The sequence below is a fragment of the Megascapheus bottae genome, chromosome 7, assembly GCF_031878675.1.
Source record: "Megascapheus bottae isolate mThoBot1 chromosome 7, mThoBot2.hap1, whole genome shotgun sequence".
Lineage (NCBI taxonomy): Eukaryota > Metazoa > Chordata > Mammalia > Rodentia > Geomyidae > Megascapheus > Megascapheus bottae.
In genome coordinates, this window is record NC_143515.1 from 51,166,235 (window position 1) to 51,185,219 (window position 18,985).

The following is an 18,985-nucleotide window of genomic DNA, read 5'->3' on the forward strand; positions in this document are numbered from 1 at the left end:
GCAACTTACAATGTTTTCATTGTAGAAGGCAATACACAATTTATAAGAAACTAGAAGGCAATACACAATTTATAAGAAACTAAAGTAAGTTTCAGAATAAGAGCTGTCACTTTTCTATGCCCTGATCCATCTTTTGTTTACATTTTCTAGCATCTAAATTTCTATTTTTCTATATATAAAATGTTTTAAGGAAGAAAGTGACCATGAATTTGAACCAAAGGATTTCTTTTTGCTTTTTAGCAATTCAAAATATTACCCTTTGTTTCCTTTAAGTATTTCAAATTGTGACTCAAAAGAGACAAAATTAAAGCTACAATGCGATGGATATCCCTGCTCACCCACTGGGGTGTCGAGACTAAAAAGTCAGGTAGCCAACATGACAAGGCTGTGGAGAAATTTAAATCCCCAAGCATAGCTAGTAGAACATAGAACTAGCTGTACCAGCTTGTCCAACAATCTAGTAGCTCCTTAAAATGTTACCATATGAAGCAGGAACTTCACTTCCCAGAACACACCAAAACAAATGAAAATACATACACACACACACACACACACACACACACACACACACACACACACACACAAACACATGTGCATCAGTGTTTATCAAACAAAGGTACAAAGGTAACCAAAAGGTACAAATGAGACTCAAGACACACTCCCCCAAATATGACACCCTGTCCTCAAAAAATAGTAGAAACCAGAAGTCTCTTTCCCTTAACCCTCAAAAGAATTCTGCTACTTTCCATCATTCCCTTATCTTTTATTTTCTTTTGCTCATGGGGCTTGAACATGGGGCTTCGGCATTGTCCCTAGACTCTTTTCTGCTCAAGGCTTACATACTACTGCTTTGAGCCACAACTCTACTTCCAGTTTTCTTATGATTAATTGAAGAGTCTCATGTAGTGATCCCTCCTGGCCATATCCCCACCAACATCTGTTGTTATTAGAGATCATGGCCATTCTAACTGGAGGTGGAATCTTAGAGTTGTTTTGATTTGCATTTCTTTTATGGCCAGAGATGTTGAGCATTTCTTCACGTGTCTATAGGCCACTTTTATTTCTTCTTCAGAGAAGACTCTCTAAGTCTTTGGCCCATCTTTTAATGGGATGGTTGTTTCTTTGGAGATTAGTTTTGGATTGATTCAATTTTTTGAGCTGTTGATATATTTTAGATATGAGGCCTTTGTCTGTTGTGTGGTTAGTGAAGATCTTCTCCCACTCTGTAGTCACTGCTACACTGTTGGGGGAGTGCAAACTCATTCAACCACTATGGAAGGCAATATGGCAGTTCCTCAAAAGACTAAACATAGAGTTCCTCTAAGACTCAGCAATTCCACTACTTGGCATTTACCCAATAGTCCAGAAACAAAGACATACTAAATCCATTAGCACAACGATGTTCATTGCAGCACTATTTACTATAGCAAAGATATGGAACCAACCCAAATGTCCCTCAGTTGATGAGTGGATCAACAAGATGTGGAATTTATACACAATGGAATTCTATGCTTCTGTCAGAAAGAATGACATTGCCCCATTTGTAAGGAAATGAAAAGACTTAGAAAAAAATCATATTAAGTGAAGTAAGCCAGACCCAAAGGGAACATAGGCTCAATGGTTTCCCTCATTTGTCATAATCAGTAGAAACCTTGGGCTCTCCTAGCAGAGATTTAGAATAGAACAAAACCTAAGATATATAAGGCCATATAGTTTGACGCTAAATGAAAGGACCTATGTGATATAGAAACAAAAGCCATATAATAATGACTGATTATTGTCCTTACTGTACTATCTCTCATCTCTTTTGCTGTCTCTTGGTTATCTCATATTGTTACAGTATTTCACTTTGTTATCTGATATATTGTATATAGGTTTATTTGGTTATTTGAAATAGGATAGGGAAGGGGCGGAAACAAGATGAGGGGTAGGGATGGGGAGAGGGAAATGGGGACTAAAACATGAGAATGAGTATTCATTGTTTGTGAAGCAATGCACCTTCTATCTGGTGAATATAATGTAACCCTTCCAATAATTACAATAAAAAATATATGAAAAAAAGAGTCTCATGGACTTTCCTTCCTGGGCTGGCTTTAATCTGTGATCCTCATATCTCAGCCTCCTGAGTAGCCAGAGTTACAGGGGAGAGCCATGAGCACCCAGCCATACAGCCCTTAATCCAGAGGTGTCTATCCTGTACCCATTACCTCTGAAGATCAAGGAATACTGAGACAGTTTTGAACAAGAAGGCCTTGCTAAGTCCCTCCAGTTTATTACTAATAGATCATACCCATTTTTCCTCTGATTATATTTTTGTATGGTTTTCTGATTATATTTCTGTATGGCTCATATCTGTAATTCTAGCTACTCTGAAGACAGAAATATGAGGATTATGGTTCAAAGCCAGCCCATACAGAAAAGTCCCCATGAAACTCTTATCTCCAATTAACCACTCAAAAACCAAGGAACTGTGGCTGAAGTGGTAGCTAGCCTTGGGCACAGGGACAGAGGCTCAGACACAGCACCACGCCCTGAGTTCAAGCCCCACAACTGATAGGAAAAATAACAATAATAATTCCAATTGATTTCACTGTGGAAGTACTTTCATACATGCAATGTTTCAACCACATTCACCCATTCCATTGTCCCTAACAAAAGAGCCTGTTTTCACTTCCTTTGATTTATTTTCTGTGTATATTAGTAGTACCAACGGATTGCACCATGGTAGTTCACACTGTACACATTACTATTGAATGAAATTAACCTTGTCTATTTTTTCCTCCTGTGTCTTCATTCCTAAGGTTTCCTGTGCAATGTAAAATTTATCTTAAATAAATTTGTGTGCCTTTCTCCTGTCAATCTCTCTTTATTAGGAGCCTCAGCTATGAACTTACAGATGAGAAAATATATTACTTTCTTTCCCCTACAGTAGGAAACAATCTCAAGGTCCATAGACAAGAAAAAAAAATGTGTGTTACAAAAGACTTCAGACTGCATTATTCCTTCACATGAAATTCCAGAACAGAGAAATCTAAAGAAACCCAAAATGGATCCATAGTTCCTCAAGCGTAAAATCAAAGGGTACAAGAAATATTAGAGTGAGTCAATGTGTGAGAAGTGATGTACCCTCTGTCTGGCCAATGTAACTGTGACCCCTCTACACATTACAATAAAAAAAGAACAATTAAGTTCTTGAGGCATCTCAGTATTTCAGAATGGCACAACAATGTCTCACTCAATATTTAGACTACTGGGAAAGGCTTAGACCAATTATTATGTAAAAAACAATTGAGAAGATCACTTCTTACTGTAGCACCATAGTAATAATTAGAAATGCATCAGAGTCTAACTGAATTCTCAGCTGAAATAATCCCTCCACCCACTGGGGATTGAATTCTGTCACCTGAGTCACACCCTTGGTCCCCAAGTCTTTGTTTTAAAGTCTTCCCAATAAAGACTAATTTTTCTGGCAAAAAAATAAACATTACAGTGAGAACTGAAGATATGGGGTTGCTTTCTGAGATGACAATGACTCTACAATTGACAGTGAAGATGTTTGCATATATGCATTAATACTTCCAATAGGCAAATTGCATAGTATGTTAATACCTCAAGTCTGTTTTAAGAAAATAGTCATGTATTGAGGACATAGGATTATCATTCTACAAAGGATAACCAAAATTCTAATCATGATTCTTCTAATTTCAGCCTTTCAAGGAGCTTGGATTTCAGGTATGAGCCACCACAAATGGCACAATCAGTAATTACTTTTTTAGTTGCTAAAACTAAAATTCTACTGATAGCAATCTTCATACTTGAAACCTTCAACTCATGACCAGTCTCCCTGATTCTCCTATCATAATTTCATAACCTCTACATTTTCTTTATTCTCACGCTATCCTCCCAACCTACATCTGGTTTCTGCCTGCCTACACTGAAACATTAAACATGGCAGTTGTTGTTTTTTGTTATTTACTCTGATTAACTTTAATGTCCTTCAGACCAAGTTTAGACGACTCTTACTAGCATTTAGGTTAATCTGATCTGATCTATTCCCTACTCTTTTCCCCAGCCCAGTATCCCTTCTTTGGCCATGCAACAAAATACCATTTATTCAACTCAGAACTGTCTCTTCCCTGCCTCTTGTGCATACTACCCCATTCTTTTTTTTTTTTTTTTTGCCTTTCATCAGGCTCTTTTCAAATGCCTGCTCTCTATATTGGCTTCTATCCTGTAAATCACACTAGCCCAGTTTCTAAACCCCCGATGGACTTGCAAAGAACTCCAGCTGCAAATGACTTCTTGTATTTCCTTGCCATTTTTAGGACTCCTGCCTACCATATGCTAACATTTGACTTATGTGACACTCATCTTAGCATTTGGTTTACCTGACCCTTATTTTAGCTTTCGATTTGCCTGCCATCCCAATCTGTGTAACTTTATTATTCCCTAAGAAATATCATAGCTTGCTAAGACTTTTTCCCTTCCTTGAGACAAAGACTTCTTGTCCTATCACTGAGGCCACACAGCACAGTGCTGGATGTAAATGCAAACTCACACCTCCCAGAATGAAGCAGATGTTGTGTGAGTCTGTTAACTCTGAACTGTAACTCACCATCTATCTCCCACCACTTTATGTACCTTCCAACTATAAATGCAATTAATAAACCCAGAGTCCAAAAGGTGAACACAGTACCTTGTCATACTGACAGACAATCACATTATCTGTGTCAAACAAGTCTGGCACATCCTGCTCACTAGCATCATCTCCTGAATTTAGAGGATCCTAAAGATGAAAGATGATCACATTAATAAATTTCATGGGGCTTCAAATGTTTCAAAGCTGGAGATACATGTAGGAAGAAAGGAGCTTGGAGAGGCAGAATAGTACCATACTTTAAGATCTGGTGTCCTGTGTCTCAATAACCAGCTAAGCCACTTAATGACATAATTAACCTTCAATTAAGTTACTAAAGGCTCCATGGAGAAGAGGGAGGAAGAGGAGGAAAAAGAGGGAGGAAGAGGAGGAGGAAGAAGAGGAGGAGGAGGAAAAGAAGGAGGAAGAAGAAAAGGAGGAGGAAGAGGAGGAGGAGGAGGAAGAAGAAGAGGTAGAAGAGGAGGAGGAGGACAAAGAAGAGGAGGTAGAAGAGGAGGAGGAGGAAGAGGAGGTAGAAGAGGAGGAGGAGGAAGAAGAGGAGGTAGAAGAGGAGGAGGAGGAAGAAGAGGAGGTAGAAGAGAAGGAGGAGGAGGAAGAAGAGGAGGTAGAAGAAGAGGAGGAGGAGGAAGAAGAGGTAGAAGAGGAGGAGGAGGAAGAAGAAGAAGAGGAAGTAGAAGAAGAGGGGGAGGAAGAGGAGGAGGAAGAGGAGGAGGAAGAGGAATGAAGTAGTAGTAGTAAGGGGGGGAAGGAAAAGGAAGAAGAGGAAAGGGCCAAGGGGGGAAGGGTGAAAGGGGAGAAGATGACTTGTTGAATTATTAAATAAGACAGAGCATATTAAACTTAGTATGACAGGCACATAATAGAATAAGGCCCATAAATGATAATGCTTCTTATAAACTTAATTACCATATCCCACCCAGATTTTACTGTATTCAGCAGAACATGTGAATCAGAACATAAAATCTATGCCTCTGACAGCCTGCTTTTGTGAACCTCTGCATCCCCCAAGCCTCCTGCTATCTCTAGCTAAGGGCAACTCATATAAAGCTGGATCCTAATGCTTACTCTGCTTTAAGTCAATTTAAGAGACAAGTTCTAAGTTCCAAGATCCAAAAGAATTTAAGAGTAAGGAAAGAGGTAATCTTAATTCTTCTTTGCACCTGGTTCCCAAATACACTGAAGCACAGAGGTTATAATTAAACACAGTTCAAGCTCCAAAGCAAACCCCACTCACCTCCTCCACAATGTCTACTTGAGGGTCTTCATTATCACTACTGTTTGTAGAGGACTCTTCATTTGATACACTGTCAGTTTCTTCTTTAAGCACCTTTAGATCTCCTGCATCAATAACCCCCAGAAATTCATTGTCGACCTCTCGTATATTTTCTATTTCTTCATTAGAAGACATATCACCAGTTCCATCTATTTGAACTATGTCATTAGCATCATCATCAGTTACTCGAATGCTCAAATTTATCTGAGAAGTCGAATTCTAAAAAGAAAAAGAAATGAAATTATTCACATCGAAGTACATAAAATATCAAATTTTAAATTATTTTGGCAAACGTTCTACAAGTGGTCAATTCAAATATTTCTTCCTTGAGTTGCTATATTTTGAATTTCCAAAATTATGTCTTGTAACTTAAAAATAAATTTTAAATTAAAATGAAGTGAGCATACTAATACATACTATGTATATAATGCACATGAGCAAAAAGTGAGTCCATGAATTTCATACAATATTTACCAGCTTTTATATGTGTACACAATCATAATGCCTTTGAATTTTAACTACTACCTTTTATTCTAAACACCTGACCGGGTGCTGGTGGCTCACATCTGTACTCCTAGCTATTTAGGAAGCTGAAATCTGAGGATCGCAGTTCAGAGCCAGCCAGCGCATGAAAGTCTGTGAGACTTTTTTTTCCATTCTTGAGGCTTGAACTCAGGGTCTGAACACTGTCCTTGGGCAGTCCTCAAGGCTAGGGTTCTACCACTTGAGCCACGATCCCATTTCCGACTTTTCTGTTTGTGGCACCAAGGAATCAAACCTGGATTTTGATGCATGCTAGGCAAGCACTCTACCACTAGGCCAAACTCCCGGCCCCAAGTCTGTGATACTCTCATCTCCAATTAACCACCAGAAAACCAGAAGTGGCACTGTGGCTCAATGAAGTAGAGCATTAGCCTTGAGCTGAAGAGCTCAGGGATGGGGCTCAGGCCCAGAGTTCAAGCCCCGGGATTGATAAAAAAAAAAAAAAAACTGAATGAGGTAGAAAAGACAATCATCACTGTGATCAATGGATAAATAAAATATGCAAAGAATTATACTAAGTGAAATGAGACACATATACTTTATACAAGGCTCCCCAGAACAGGCAAAGTCGTAGAGACAGGAAGTAATGCAAAGGCTACTGTATACCTTTAAGAACTACAGAGTTGCTGGGCACTGGTGGCTCACACCTGTAATCCTAACCACTCAGGAGGTTGAGATTTGAGGATTGTAGTTCAAAGACAGCCCAGATATGAAAATCCATGAGACTCTTATCTTATCTCCAATTAAGGACCAGAAAACTGGAAGTGATGCTGTAGCTCAAGTGGCAGGGCAATAGCCTTGAGCTGAAGAGCTCAGGGACACCACCCAGGCCCAGAGTTCAAGTCCCATAACTAACAAAAAAAAAAGTACAGAGTTTCTGTTTCCAATGTTGAAAATGTTCTGGAAATGTACTGTGGTGATAGTTGTACTACATTGTGAATATACTTAATACTACTTCTTTTTCTGCTTGAATTTTTCCATGGAAAATTCTGTGACATATATTTTACTAAAATCAAGATTTAAACTTAGAAATAGAAAGAAATTCAGTAACTACCTCTTGTCACATGGATTTTTTTGCTTCATCAATCGGATCTAACAAATAAGCATCTACTAAACACTTTATAAGCATTTCTTAATTTAAACCTAATTGTAACACACTGAGAGTTAAAAAAAAAATTCCATACCAAGGTTACGGAGCTAAGAAGGGTGAAAAAAAGATTAAAACTCCAAGCTTGAGGATAGAGTCCACCTCTAATGCGCCATGCATGCCCTCCTTTTAGTTTGTTACAGACAGCATAGAGAACAAGATTTCAAGGTCTTTAATAACAGGGTCTGGAGAAAAAGGAAGGTGGTGCCGAGACAATAGGGACGCTGCCTAGCTCTCTCTCACAAAAAGAGAGAACCAGGGAGTCCCACGAGCCAACTACCTTAAGAAATCCACAACAACAAACTCAAAAAGCAAGGGAGAAGGACTCAAACCCGAAAAGAAATCCAGATAAAGCTTACATCCAACTTTCTCAAAGAATTCGGAACATGAGGACCCCTCCCCCACCTCTCGCCGCCACCAGCTCCCACCCACCCACCAGGCTCCTCTCCCAGGCCACTGGATCTAGAGAGTGGAGGGCACTGGGACCCTGCCTTACAACAGCGGGTGAGGGGGCAGGAAAATAGGAGCCAGCATCTGCCCCCCCTCAATTCTTGAGCGGGGCATCCTTGAGCTGGGAATCCTGAACAAGACAGCACTGAGGGGCCCCCCACAGACACAGACTCTGACAAAGCACTGGAAACACAGCAGGGATCTGAAGGGCCGACCAGCAGCCAAGCTCCCCTTCTGAGAATCAAAAAGGCGAGGCTCCGCCCTTGGAGCCCACGTCCCCAGCTGGGCCCCGCCCCTGGGAACAGAGGGGTCTCCTGCTGGTCCTGCTGAGAGCCCCTGGAAACTCTCAATCCCCAGACCCTTGGCTTGGGGCCGCCCCTGGAAGCAGCACAGGAAAACGTCTGCCAACCGCGCTCAGACGGAAACTCGCAGATCCATCCCATGGTCCACTGTGAGGCCACTGGTTGGGCTAAGAGCTAGTCGTACAGCAACACATAAGTTTTATTCTAATACTTTCCAAATTTGTACTCAAATACGCTACCTACTTACCAACTTAGGTCAGTTATCCTTACGCTATACCTTTTCTTCATTACTACAATATTCTTACACTCCTATGTTAATCCTCTTGTACCTCCCCTGACCTCTCTCATTCTATTTTTCTATCTCTGGACCTCTGTTCGTCTTTCAACCCTTATAGTGCATGGATCTACACTTGATGGCTGTTGAGCAATACTGTATATCTAAGTGTTTAATTATTCTCTAGACTCAGAGGGACTTAAAGACAATAGAGATTGGATTGAGAGGCTTATTGTTTTGGGAATAAATCGCTTATCAGTGGATGTATTAGTCTGGTCTGTCACTGCACAAAAAGAAAGAGTGATAACACCAATCAAAACGTGAACATCTAGTGTCTGCCAGCTACAGAGGTCTAGGTTGGTTATATCTGAAAAACTATAATCGTGTTTAGTATTAATCTTGCTCCCATTTTCAAATGGGCAGAACAAGAAACTCAAGGAAAATGTCAAATCAAGAAACAACATCCCCCACCCAATGTAAACAGACAATGGAACAGTCACTGGCAAACCTAGAGGAGAGTCTTCCAAGTGCTATACAAATGCAATTGATAAACATCATTAATGAAAAAATGTGAAAATATAAAGAAAGAGATAAGGGAGGAAGCCATAGCTGAACAAGAGGAAACCATAAACAAGGTGATAAGTGAAAAAGAAGAAGCCATAAAGGAGGCCATAATAAAGGTTTTTCAAAGAAAGATGGATGAATTCATAGAATCCACAAATAAAAAGGTGACCGAACTCCAGCAAATGTTCAAAGAAAATAAAGCTACTGAGTTGACCACTCAAATGAAATCAAGGAGCTAAAGAAATCCATACATGATCTAAAACAAGAGATGGAAGGCATCAAAAATGAGCAGTTAGAAGCAAGGGAGATAAAAAATAAAGTAGATAGCTTTGATAGCAGGTTAGACAATGCAGAGGAGAGAATTTCTGGGGCTGAAGATAATTTAGTTATTATAGAGAAAGAACAGAAAATGAGTCAATCCAAATCTAGGAAAAATAAGAGAGCGCTTCAGGAGGTCCAAGATACAATTAGGAAGCCTAATTTAAGGCTAATGGGTATTGAGGAGGGCATGGAGAAAGAGGTCAATGGTATTGGAAATATACTTCAGGGAATCATCTCAGAGAACTTCCCAAATATCCAGAAGGACAGGCCCATCCAGATACAAGAAGCTTTTAGAACCCCAAACAGACCTGACCAGAAAAGAACATCCTACCGCCACATCGTAATCTGAACTGGATCAATAGAAACCAAAGAAAGGATCCTAAAGGCAGCCAGGGAAAAGGGATCAGTAACCTATAAAGGAAAACCAATCAGAATAACCCCAGATTTCTCAGCAGAGACCATGCAAGCAAGAAGTGACTGGAAGCAAATATGTCATGCCCTTAAGTCAAATAACTACCAACCAAGAATACTGTACCCAGCTAAGTTCTCATTCATAACTGAGGGAACAATAAAAACATTCCATTCCAGGGAAAAGCTGCAACAATATGTCGCAACAAAACCAACACTACAGAGAATTCTCAAAGATGCTCTATACATAGAAAACCAAAATAAATGCAATATACGGAAAGAAATGGCACCTAAACAGCATACCATCTAAGGACCACAAGAACTGTCAAGACACAGGCCCTAATAAAAGCTTTTAAAAATGGTAGGAACTAATAAATATCTCTCAGTCCTAACTCTCAATATCAATTGACTTAACTCTCCAATTAAACGGCATAGGCTGTCTAGTTGGATCAAAAAGCAAGATCCATTGTTCTGCTGTCTTCAAGAGACACATCTTACCCAAAAAAAACAATCATCTTTTGAAAGTGAGAGGTTGGAATAAACTCTATCAAGCTAACGGCCCCCATAAACAGGCTGGAGTTGCCATCCTCATATCAGATAAAATAGACTTCAAACTAAAATTAGTAAGAAAAGACAAAGAAGGTTACTACATACTACTAAAGGGATCTTTCCTCCAGGAAGACATAACGATCTTAAATATTTACACACCCAATCCCAGAGCTCCGAACTTCATCAAGCAAACTTTACTTACACTGAAACCATACATAGATCGAAATACAGTGATTGTCGGTGACTTTAACACACCACTCTCACCTATGGACAGATCAACAAGGCAAAAACTCAACAGAGAAACCTTAGAACTGAACAACTATATAGACCAACTAAATCTAACAGACATCTGCAGAATATTCCACCCAGCAACAACATAATATACATTTTTCTCAGCAGCACATGGAACATTTTCCAAAATAGATCTCATCTTAGGCAATAAAACAAACCTGGTCAGATTCAGAAACACTGAAATTATTCCATGCACACTCTCAGACCACAAAGGCATCAAATTGGAACTGAACACACATCTTCACCAAAGAAAACCCTGTAACTCATGGAGACTGAACAACACATTGTTGAATCACCAATGGGTCATCGAAGAGATCAGAACAGAAATCCAACAGTTTATGAAATTTAACAAAAAGGAGCACACAAAATACCAACTCCTTTGGGACACAGCAAAGGCAGTACTCGGGGGAAAACTCATAGCGCTGAGTGCCTACAACAACAAGTTGGAAAAACTGCAAACCAACAAGTTAATGTCTCACCTTAAGCTCCTGGAAAAAGAGCAACAAACCAACCCTAATCCCAGTAGAAAGAAGCAAATTATTAAAATCAAAGCAGAATTGAATGATTTGGAATCCAAAAAAACTATGGAAAGAATCAACAAAACAAGGAGTTGCTTCTTTGAAAGAATTAACAAAATTGATGAGCCCTTAGCAAATCTTACCAAAAAAAGAAGAGAGCATATCGAAATAAACAAAATCGCAGATGAAAATGGTAATATCACGACAGAAATTACCAAGATCCAGAATATCATGAGGGAATACTTCTCAAACCTTTACGCCAACAAATTTGAGAATCTAGATGAAATGGATGGATTCCTAGCCAATATCAACATACACACACTGAACCAAGAAGAACCAACCCAACTCAACAGGCCTATTTCAAGCTCTGAAATAGAAATGGCAATTAGAGAACTTCCACCTAAGAAAAGCTCAGGGCCAGATGGATTCACAGCCGAATTCTATAAGGTCTTCAAAGCAGAGCTCACTCCAATACTCCTCAAGCTCTTCAACGAAATTGAAAACGAAGGTTCTTTACCAAACTCATTCTATGAAGCCAGTATAACCCTCATCCCCAAACCAGAGAGAGATTCATCAAAGAAAGAGAACTATAGACCTATTTCTTTGATGAACATCGATGCAAAACTTCTCAACAAAATACTGGCCAACCATCTACAACAACTCATCAAAAAAATTATACACTATGATCAAACTGGATTCATCACAGGGAGGCAAAGCTGGTTCAACATACGCAAATCAATTAATATAATTCAACACATCAACAAGAGCAAGGACAAAAATCACATGATTGTCTCAATAGACGTGGAAAGGGCATTTGACAAGATCCAACACCCCTTTATGTTAAAAGCTCTGGAGAAACTAGGAATCCATGGAACATTCCTCAATGTAATAAAGGCTGTGTATGAGAAACCCACTGCTAGTATTACACTTAATGGTGAAAATCTAAAGCCATTCCCTCTAAAATCAGGAACGAGACAAGGATGCCCACTCTCTCCACTCCTCTTTAACATAGTACTAGAAGTCCTAGCCAGTGCAATAAGGCAAGAAGCAAGCATAAAGGGGATCCAAGTAGGGAAAGAGGAAATAAAACTATCCCTCTTTGCAGATGACATGATTCTGTATTTAAAGAATCCTATAGACTCTACTCCCAAGCTCCTTGAGCTGATTCAAAACTTTGGAAGAGTAGCAGGCTATAAAATCAACCCTCAAAAATCAACTGCCTTCCTTTACACCAACAGTGAGAGGAACGAGGCAATAATCAGGAAAGCAACTCCTTTCACAATAGCCTCAAAGAAAATAAAGTACCTAGGAATTAGCTTAACTAAGAATGTAAAGGACCTTTTTGATGAAAACTTTAAAACCCTGAAAAAGGAAATTAAAGAAGAACTAAGGAAATGGAAAAACCTCCCATGCTCCTGGATTGGAAGAATCAACATTGTGAAAATGACAATCTTGCCAAGGGCTATCTACAAATTCAACACAATACTCATCAATATCCCAATGGCATTCTTTAAAGAAATAGAAGAGGCAATTCAAAATTTCATATGGAATAATAAAAGACCCCGTATAGCAAAAACACTTCTTAGCAGAAAGAACAGCGCAGGAGGAATTTCAATTCCAAACTTTAGACTCTATTACAGAGCTATAATTCTCAAAACAGCATGGTACTGGCACAAGAACAGGCCTGAAGACCAATGGTATAGAACTGAGGACCCAGATATTAAACCAAAGACCTATGACCACCTAATCTTTGACAAGGGAGCCAAAAAAATAGAATGGAAGAAAGACAGCCTCTTCAACAAGTTGTGCTGGCAGAACTGGTTAAGCACCTACAGAAAACTAAAGTTGGATCCTTCTTTGTCACCTTGTACTAGAATTAACTCCAAATGGATCAAAGACCACGGGGTAAAAGCTGACACACTGAAAACTTTACAAGAAGGAATAGGAGATACACTAGGCCTCCTTGGCACAGGTAGAAACTTCCTTAATAAGGACCAAGAATCACAACAAATCAGAGGAAGGCTGGATAAGTGGGACTGCATTAAACTGCGGAGCTTTTGTATGGCAAAGGACATAGCTAGTAAATTAATTAGGAAGCCTACAGAATGGGAGAAGATCTTCACCAACCAAACAACGGACTAAGGCCTCATATCTAAAATATATCAACAACTCAAAAAATTGAATCACTCCAAAACTAATCTCCAAAGTAACAACCATCCCATTAAAAGATGGGCCAAAGACTTGAAGAGAGTCTTCTCTGAAGAAGAAACAAAACTGGCCTATAGACACATGAAGAAATGCTCAACATCTCTGGTCATAAAAGAAATGCAAATCAAAACAACTCTGAGATTCCACCTCACTCCAGTTAGAATGGCCAGGATCAGGAAAACAAATAATAACAGATGCTGGAGGGGATGTGGCCAGGAGGGATCACTACTACACTGTTGGTGGGAGTGCAAACTCGTTCAACCACTATGGAAAGCAGTGTGGCAGTGCCTCAAAAGGCTAAACATAGAACTCCCCTATGACCCAGCAATTCCACTACTTGGCATTTACCCAACCATCCAGAAACAAGGGCATACTAAATCCACTACCACAACAATGTTCATTGCAGCACTATTCACCATAGCAAAGATATGGAACCAACCTAGATGTCCCTCAGTTGATGAGTGGATCAACAAGTTGTGGTATGTGTACACAATGGAATTCTATGCTGCTGTCAGAAAGAATGACATCGCCCCATTTGTTAGGAAATGGACTTAGAAAAAATCATATTAAGTGAAGTAAGCCAGACTCAAAGGAACTTAGGCTCAATGGTTTCCCTCATTCGTCATAATCAGTAGAACCCTTGGGCTCTACTAGCAGAGATCTGCAATAGAGCAAAATCTTGATACATAAGGCTATATAGTACGAAGCTAATTGAAAGGACCTCCAGGATATTGAAACAAAAGCCGTATAACGAATGATTGTTGTCCTTAATGTACTATGTTGTCTCTCATCTCCTTTGCTGTCCCTTGGTTATCTCATATTGTTATAGTAACTCACTTTGTTATCTGATATATTGAATTTATTTGTATTTGGTTATTTGAAATTTGATAGGGAAGGGGGGAAAACCAAGATGGGTGGGGGGTGTGGGGGGGAGGGTAATGGGTACCAAGACATGTGAAAGGGTATCAATGTATGTGAATTAATGCACCTTCTATCTGGCAAATATCATGTAACCCTTTTACTAATTACAATAAAAAATATTTTAATATTACAAAAAAAAAGAACAGGGTCTGTTTTATATGATTATACATGCCATAGCAATTATAGCAGATAGTCAAACTTTCTGATGATGTGGAAGACCTGGTCAAAACTCCAGATATGGTCAAAGTTCCATGTCATAATGGGAGTAGATAGTGTTGCTGAGTACTTAGAAGCTAGTATGCAAGTTGACTTGCTTATTATATAAATGACAGGTTGTTGGACTCTCCTAGCAGATGTTTAGAATAGGGCAAAATCTAGATACATACGGCCATATAGGATGAGGCTAAATGAAAGGATATGGAAAAAAGATCCATATAATGTGTGATTGTCATCGTTAATATACTATGTTATTTCTCATCTCTTTTGCTGTCCCTTGGTTATCTCATATTGTTATAGTATCTTACCTTGTTATCTGATATACTGTATACATGGTTTTTTTTTAAATAGGATATGGAAGGGGGAAAACAAGATGAGGAAAGGGGGTGGGGGAGGGAAATGGGGACCAAGACATGAGAAAGAATATCAATGTTTGTGAAGTAATGCACTTTCTATCTGGTGAATATAATGTAACCCTTCTATTAATTACAATAAAAATATTTAAAAATAAATGACAGGTTTCCTTTGCTCTAACAACAGGTATAGAAGTGTAGCTCAGGGAAAGTTTGGCTATCAACACTCAACAGAACTCCTTAGGCCTTCACCAGATCTGCCTAAGACATTAGGAATTCTAAGGAGACTGAATTAATGATGATTTTCAACAGTATACAAGAAGCTTCACTAGGGTCAAATAAATGCTGTTTCTTTACACATAAGAAAGAGAGAAGGAAGGAAGGGAGGGAGGGAGGGAGGGAGAAAGAAAGAGAGAAAAAGAAAGAAAGGAAAGAAAGGAAAGAAAGAAAGAAAGAAAGAAAGAAAGAAAGAAAGAAAGAAAGAAAGAGAAAGAAAGGAAGGAAGAAAGAAAAGAAAGAAAGAGAAAAGGAGGGAGAATGGAAGGAGGCAAGGGGGGAAGGAGGGAAAACAAAGATTCTTAAGTTTTGGACCCTGGTTCCAAGCCAGCTGGGTAAGTAAGTCCACAAGACTCCATCTCCAATTAACCAGCCAAATGCTGAACTAGACATGTAACTCAAGTAACAAAAAGCAAGAAAAGTCAGCTGAGAGCATGGGGCTCTAAGTTTAAGCCCTTCTACTACCCACTATGTATGCAAAAGAACTGAAAGCAGGGACATGATGGCAGCATTAAGCACGAGAGCCAAAAGCTGAGCATGACCCAAGTTTCCAGAGGCAGTTGAATGGGTAAATGAAATGTCAGACATACACATATTGAAATACTGTTCAGTGAAAAATAGGAAGGAGGGGGTCAGGAGTTTGGCCTAGTGGTAGAGTGCTTGCCTAGCATACACAAAGACCCGGGTTTGATTCCTCAGTACCACATACATAGAAAAAGCTGGAAAAGGTGCTGTGGCTCAGTTGTTAGAGCTCTATCCTTGAGGAAAGCCCAAGGCCAGCACTCAGGCCCTGAGTTCAAGCCCCATGACTGGCAAAAAAAATAAAATAAATAGGAAGGAGGGACAGAGCGTATGCCCTAGTGATAGAGTGCTTGCCTAGCTTGCACGAAGACCTTGGTTCAATTCCTTTGTACCACATACACAGAAAAAATAGGAAGTGGTTCTGTGGCTTGAGTAGAGTGCTAGCCTTGAGAAAACCAAAGGACAGTGCTCAGGCCCTGAGTTCAAGCCCCAAGACTGGCAAAAAGAAAAAAACAAGAAAAGAAAAAAACCAAAGGAGGAAACTGCTACAACATGAAACATGATATGCTCTGAAGACACTGAATTAAATGAAGAGAGACACACAAGGTAAATGCTGCCCAATTCTGTTTACCTTAAATAATTAACATAGACAGATCATAAACCCTGAAAGGATGCCAGGAACACAGGGGAGTTATTGTCTAATAGGCATGGAGTTCATGTTTGGGAAGATGAATTTGTACAAATCAATGCTGGTAATCAAGGTGTGAGTGCACTGACTGCCACTAAATTGCAGCAAAACGGCTCAAATATAGAGCCACATAATAGCATCTTTTTTTTTTTAGAGCATATGACATTTTAGCCACCTTTTATATATTCTGCTTTGTAGTGCATTTTTCTCAAATAAAACTGCTCATATGTGTTTTCTGAAAAAAGTTTTAATCATTTCTAATAACTCAAATATTCTTTTAGGAAAGGAAATACCAAGTTTTGAGTAACTGAACATAATTTGTAGTTGTGAATGTTAAGATTATCTGTATTTGGTATAAAATTCGAGTATCTTCAAAATAGCTCAAAAGCTGTGTATACATGTCCATATGTGATGAGGCTAAGCAAAATGAACTCCAGAAAACAAGAGGTTTATTTTTGTGCTTGATGTCCTTAATGTACTTTGTGAGCTATTTCTTTTTTCTTCTTTTCTCCTTAAGGTTTATCTCATTTGTTACTGTATATGACTTTGGTACCTGGTATATTGAATATACATTTATCTGTGTATTTGAAAATGGGAAAATAAGGGAAAACCAAGATGACTGCAGGGATGGGGGGACAGAAAGTGGGAGAAAAACATGGAAAGGGTAACAATGTTCAAGAAGTAATGTACCCACTACTTGAGGAATGTAATAGAAACCCCTCTGTACATCACCCTAACAATAACAAAATAAGTAAATAAAAATTTGATTACCTATCAAAAAAAAAAAAAAGAATATCTGTATTTGGGATTCAGGGTGAGTCTTTCTGAGCTCTTGCCAAGATACCAGTTTTAGCATTGTAGAGGAAAGTTTATAGCTAAAGAATGATTCTAAGCTGTGGCAGCACAGAGGTCTGAGAGAGGAAAAAGTCAGGCAGCCTCCTGAAGACGACAGTGTGGAGCCCACACCGGGGCTGTGACTGCCATTCCCCAGAGCAGCTGTGCCAAGACAAAGGCACCCAGGCCTGAGCGCACTTACCTGCAGCCCAGACAGAGCACCCAGCAACTCACTTACCTTCATCACAGTCCAGGGGACTAGGAGAGGAAATCTTCATCCTGCCGGCTACAGACAGAGCCGACAACCAAGGAGAAGGGTAAGTACCTCACTAAATACATTGTCACTTCTGCTCGCTGCACGGCATTGGGAAAGTAGCTGCTCCCTCACCAGTTGAAGCAGTGCCATCTTGGCTACTGGTAAAGACCCTGCCAGAACAACTGGAGCTGAGAACTGGACATGTCCGCAGCACCATCTCTCAAACCCGCACAGGATTTGACCAGTGTCAGCTTAGCCAGGTTATCATTCCCTGCCCTGCAGGGAGCAATTCCTCCCTGCGCAGGCGGGCTTCCTCTCCAGGTTAATAAAGCCAGAGGCAGCTCCAACCCGAGGCTCTCTGCTAAACTGGCTAAAACAAGTGGCCCCAGGCTGGATCAGAGGGAGTTCTGAAGCTCATCATGACTCCAGACAGAATACAACTCCAATCCCATTCAAGCTACCGAAAACAACCAACTTTCTCCTGCAGGACACATAAAGATCAACGCCTTGCCAGTAAATTAACCTGGGTAAGCAGTCACAAGGCAGAACTTTTTCTGCCCAATCAAGCAAACTGATTGGAAAAATCAACTAAGCCAAAACACAGGAGATAAGAGACTTCTTAAAGAGAGTGGATCCTGAATTCAGTGGAGACACAAGTTTCCCCCCAAAAAACTGAAGAATATTTTTTCTAGTCATAATTTTTTAAAATTTTACTACTTTTTTCATTTTCATTTTCACTTGTTCCTTTTTTTTGGCCATTTTTCCTCCATCTTATTTTCCCTTTTTATCTTTCTTCTGTCATTGTGGTCATTCCTAGAAACATAGTGACAGCAATTAGTAGTAGTCCTCCTTCATTGTGTACAGACTTGTTTCAAATTACATTTTTATTGACTCAGTCCCCTGCTTTTTAATCTTTTGGTTTTTAATCTTATATTTCTTGTTTGAGAACTCAAAATTGTGAGGTGTCTTATTTTAATCACTGATCTTTTATATATTTTTCTTTCTTTTATATATTCTTTTTATTATTCTTTTTATTTTTTAAGTTTAATTTTTTTAATTTTTATTCATTTATTTTCCCTATCACTTTAGGTCATAGTTATTTTCATTCTATTCATTTTCTTTATTACTACATTACTCTTACATTCTTACATTACTCTTCTCTTAGTCCCCCTCTTATCTTTCATAATATCTTTCTATCTCTGGTCCTTTGTTCCGTCTTCAGTTTTCATAATGCATGGATCTACAGCTGATTGTTGTTGACCAAGATTATATATGCATTTGTTCAATTATACTGTAGCTCCAGAGTGATTTAAGTATCATAGAGATTGGATTGTGGGTTTGGGTGTCATTAAACTGTGTTTGGTTGTGCTGGATTTGTTTGTAAGTGCACAAAATGAGAGAGAGAGAGTGAAAA

General features: G+C 39.2%; 1 protein-coding gene across 1 annotated transcript in view; it reads right to left on the minus strand.

The window, feature by feature from the left end:
• Gtf2a1l (general transcription factor IIA subunit 1 like) overlaps positions 1-18,985 on the minus strand; it is a 58,342-nt gene that overhangs the window by 12,220 nt on the left and 27,137 nt on the right. Inside the window, exons 7-8 of the mRNA XM_090336974.1 lie at positions 5,892-6,149; positions 4,697-4,786 (exon numbers count right to left, since the gene is read on the minus strand). Coding sequence (XP_090193100.1) covers positions 4,697-4,786; positions 5,892-6,149 — 348 coding nt within the window. The remainder of the gene's footprint in view (positions 1-4,696; positions 4,787-5,891; positions 6,150-18,985) is intronic.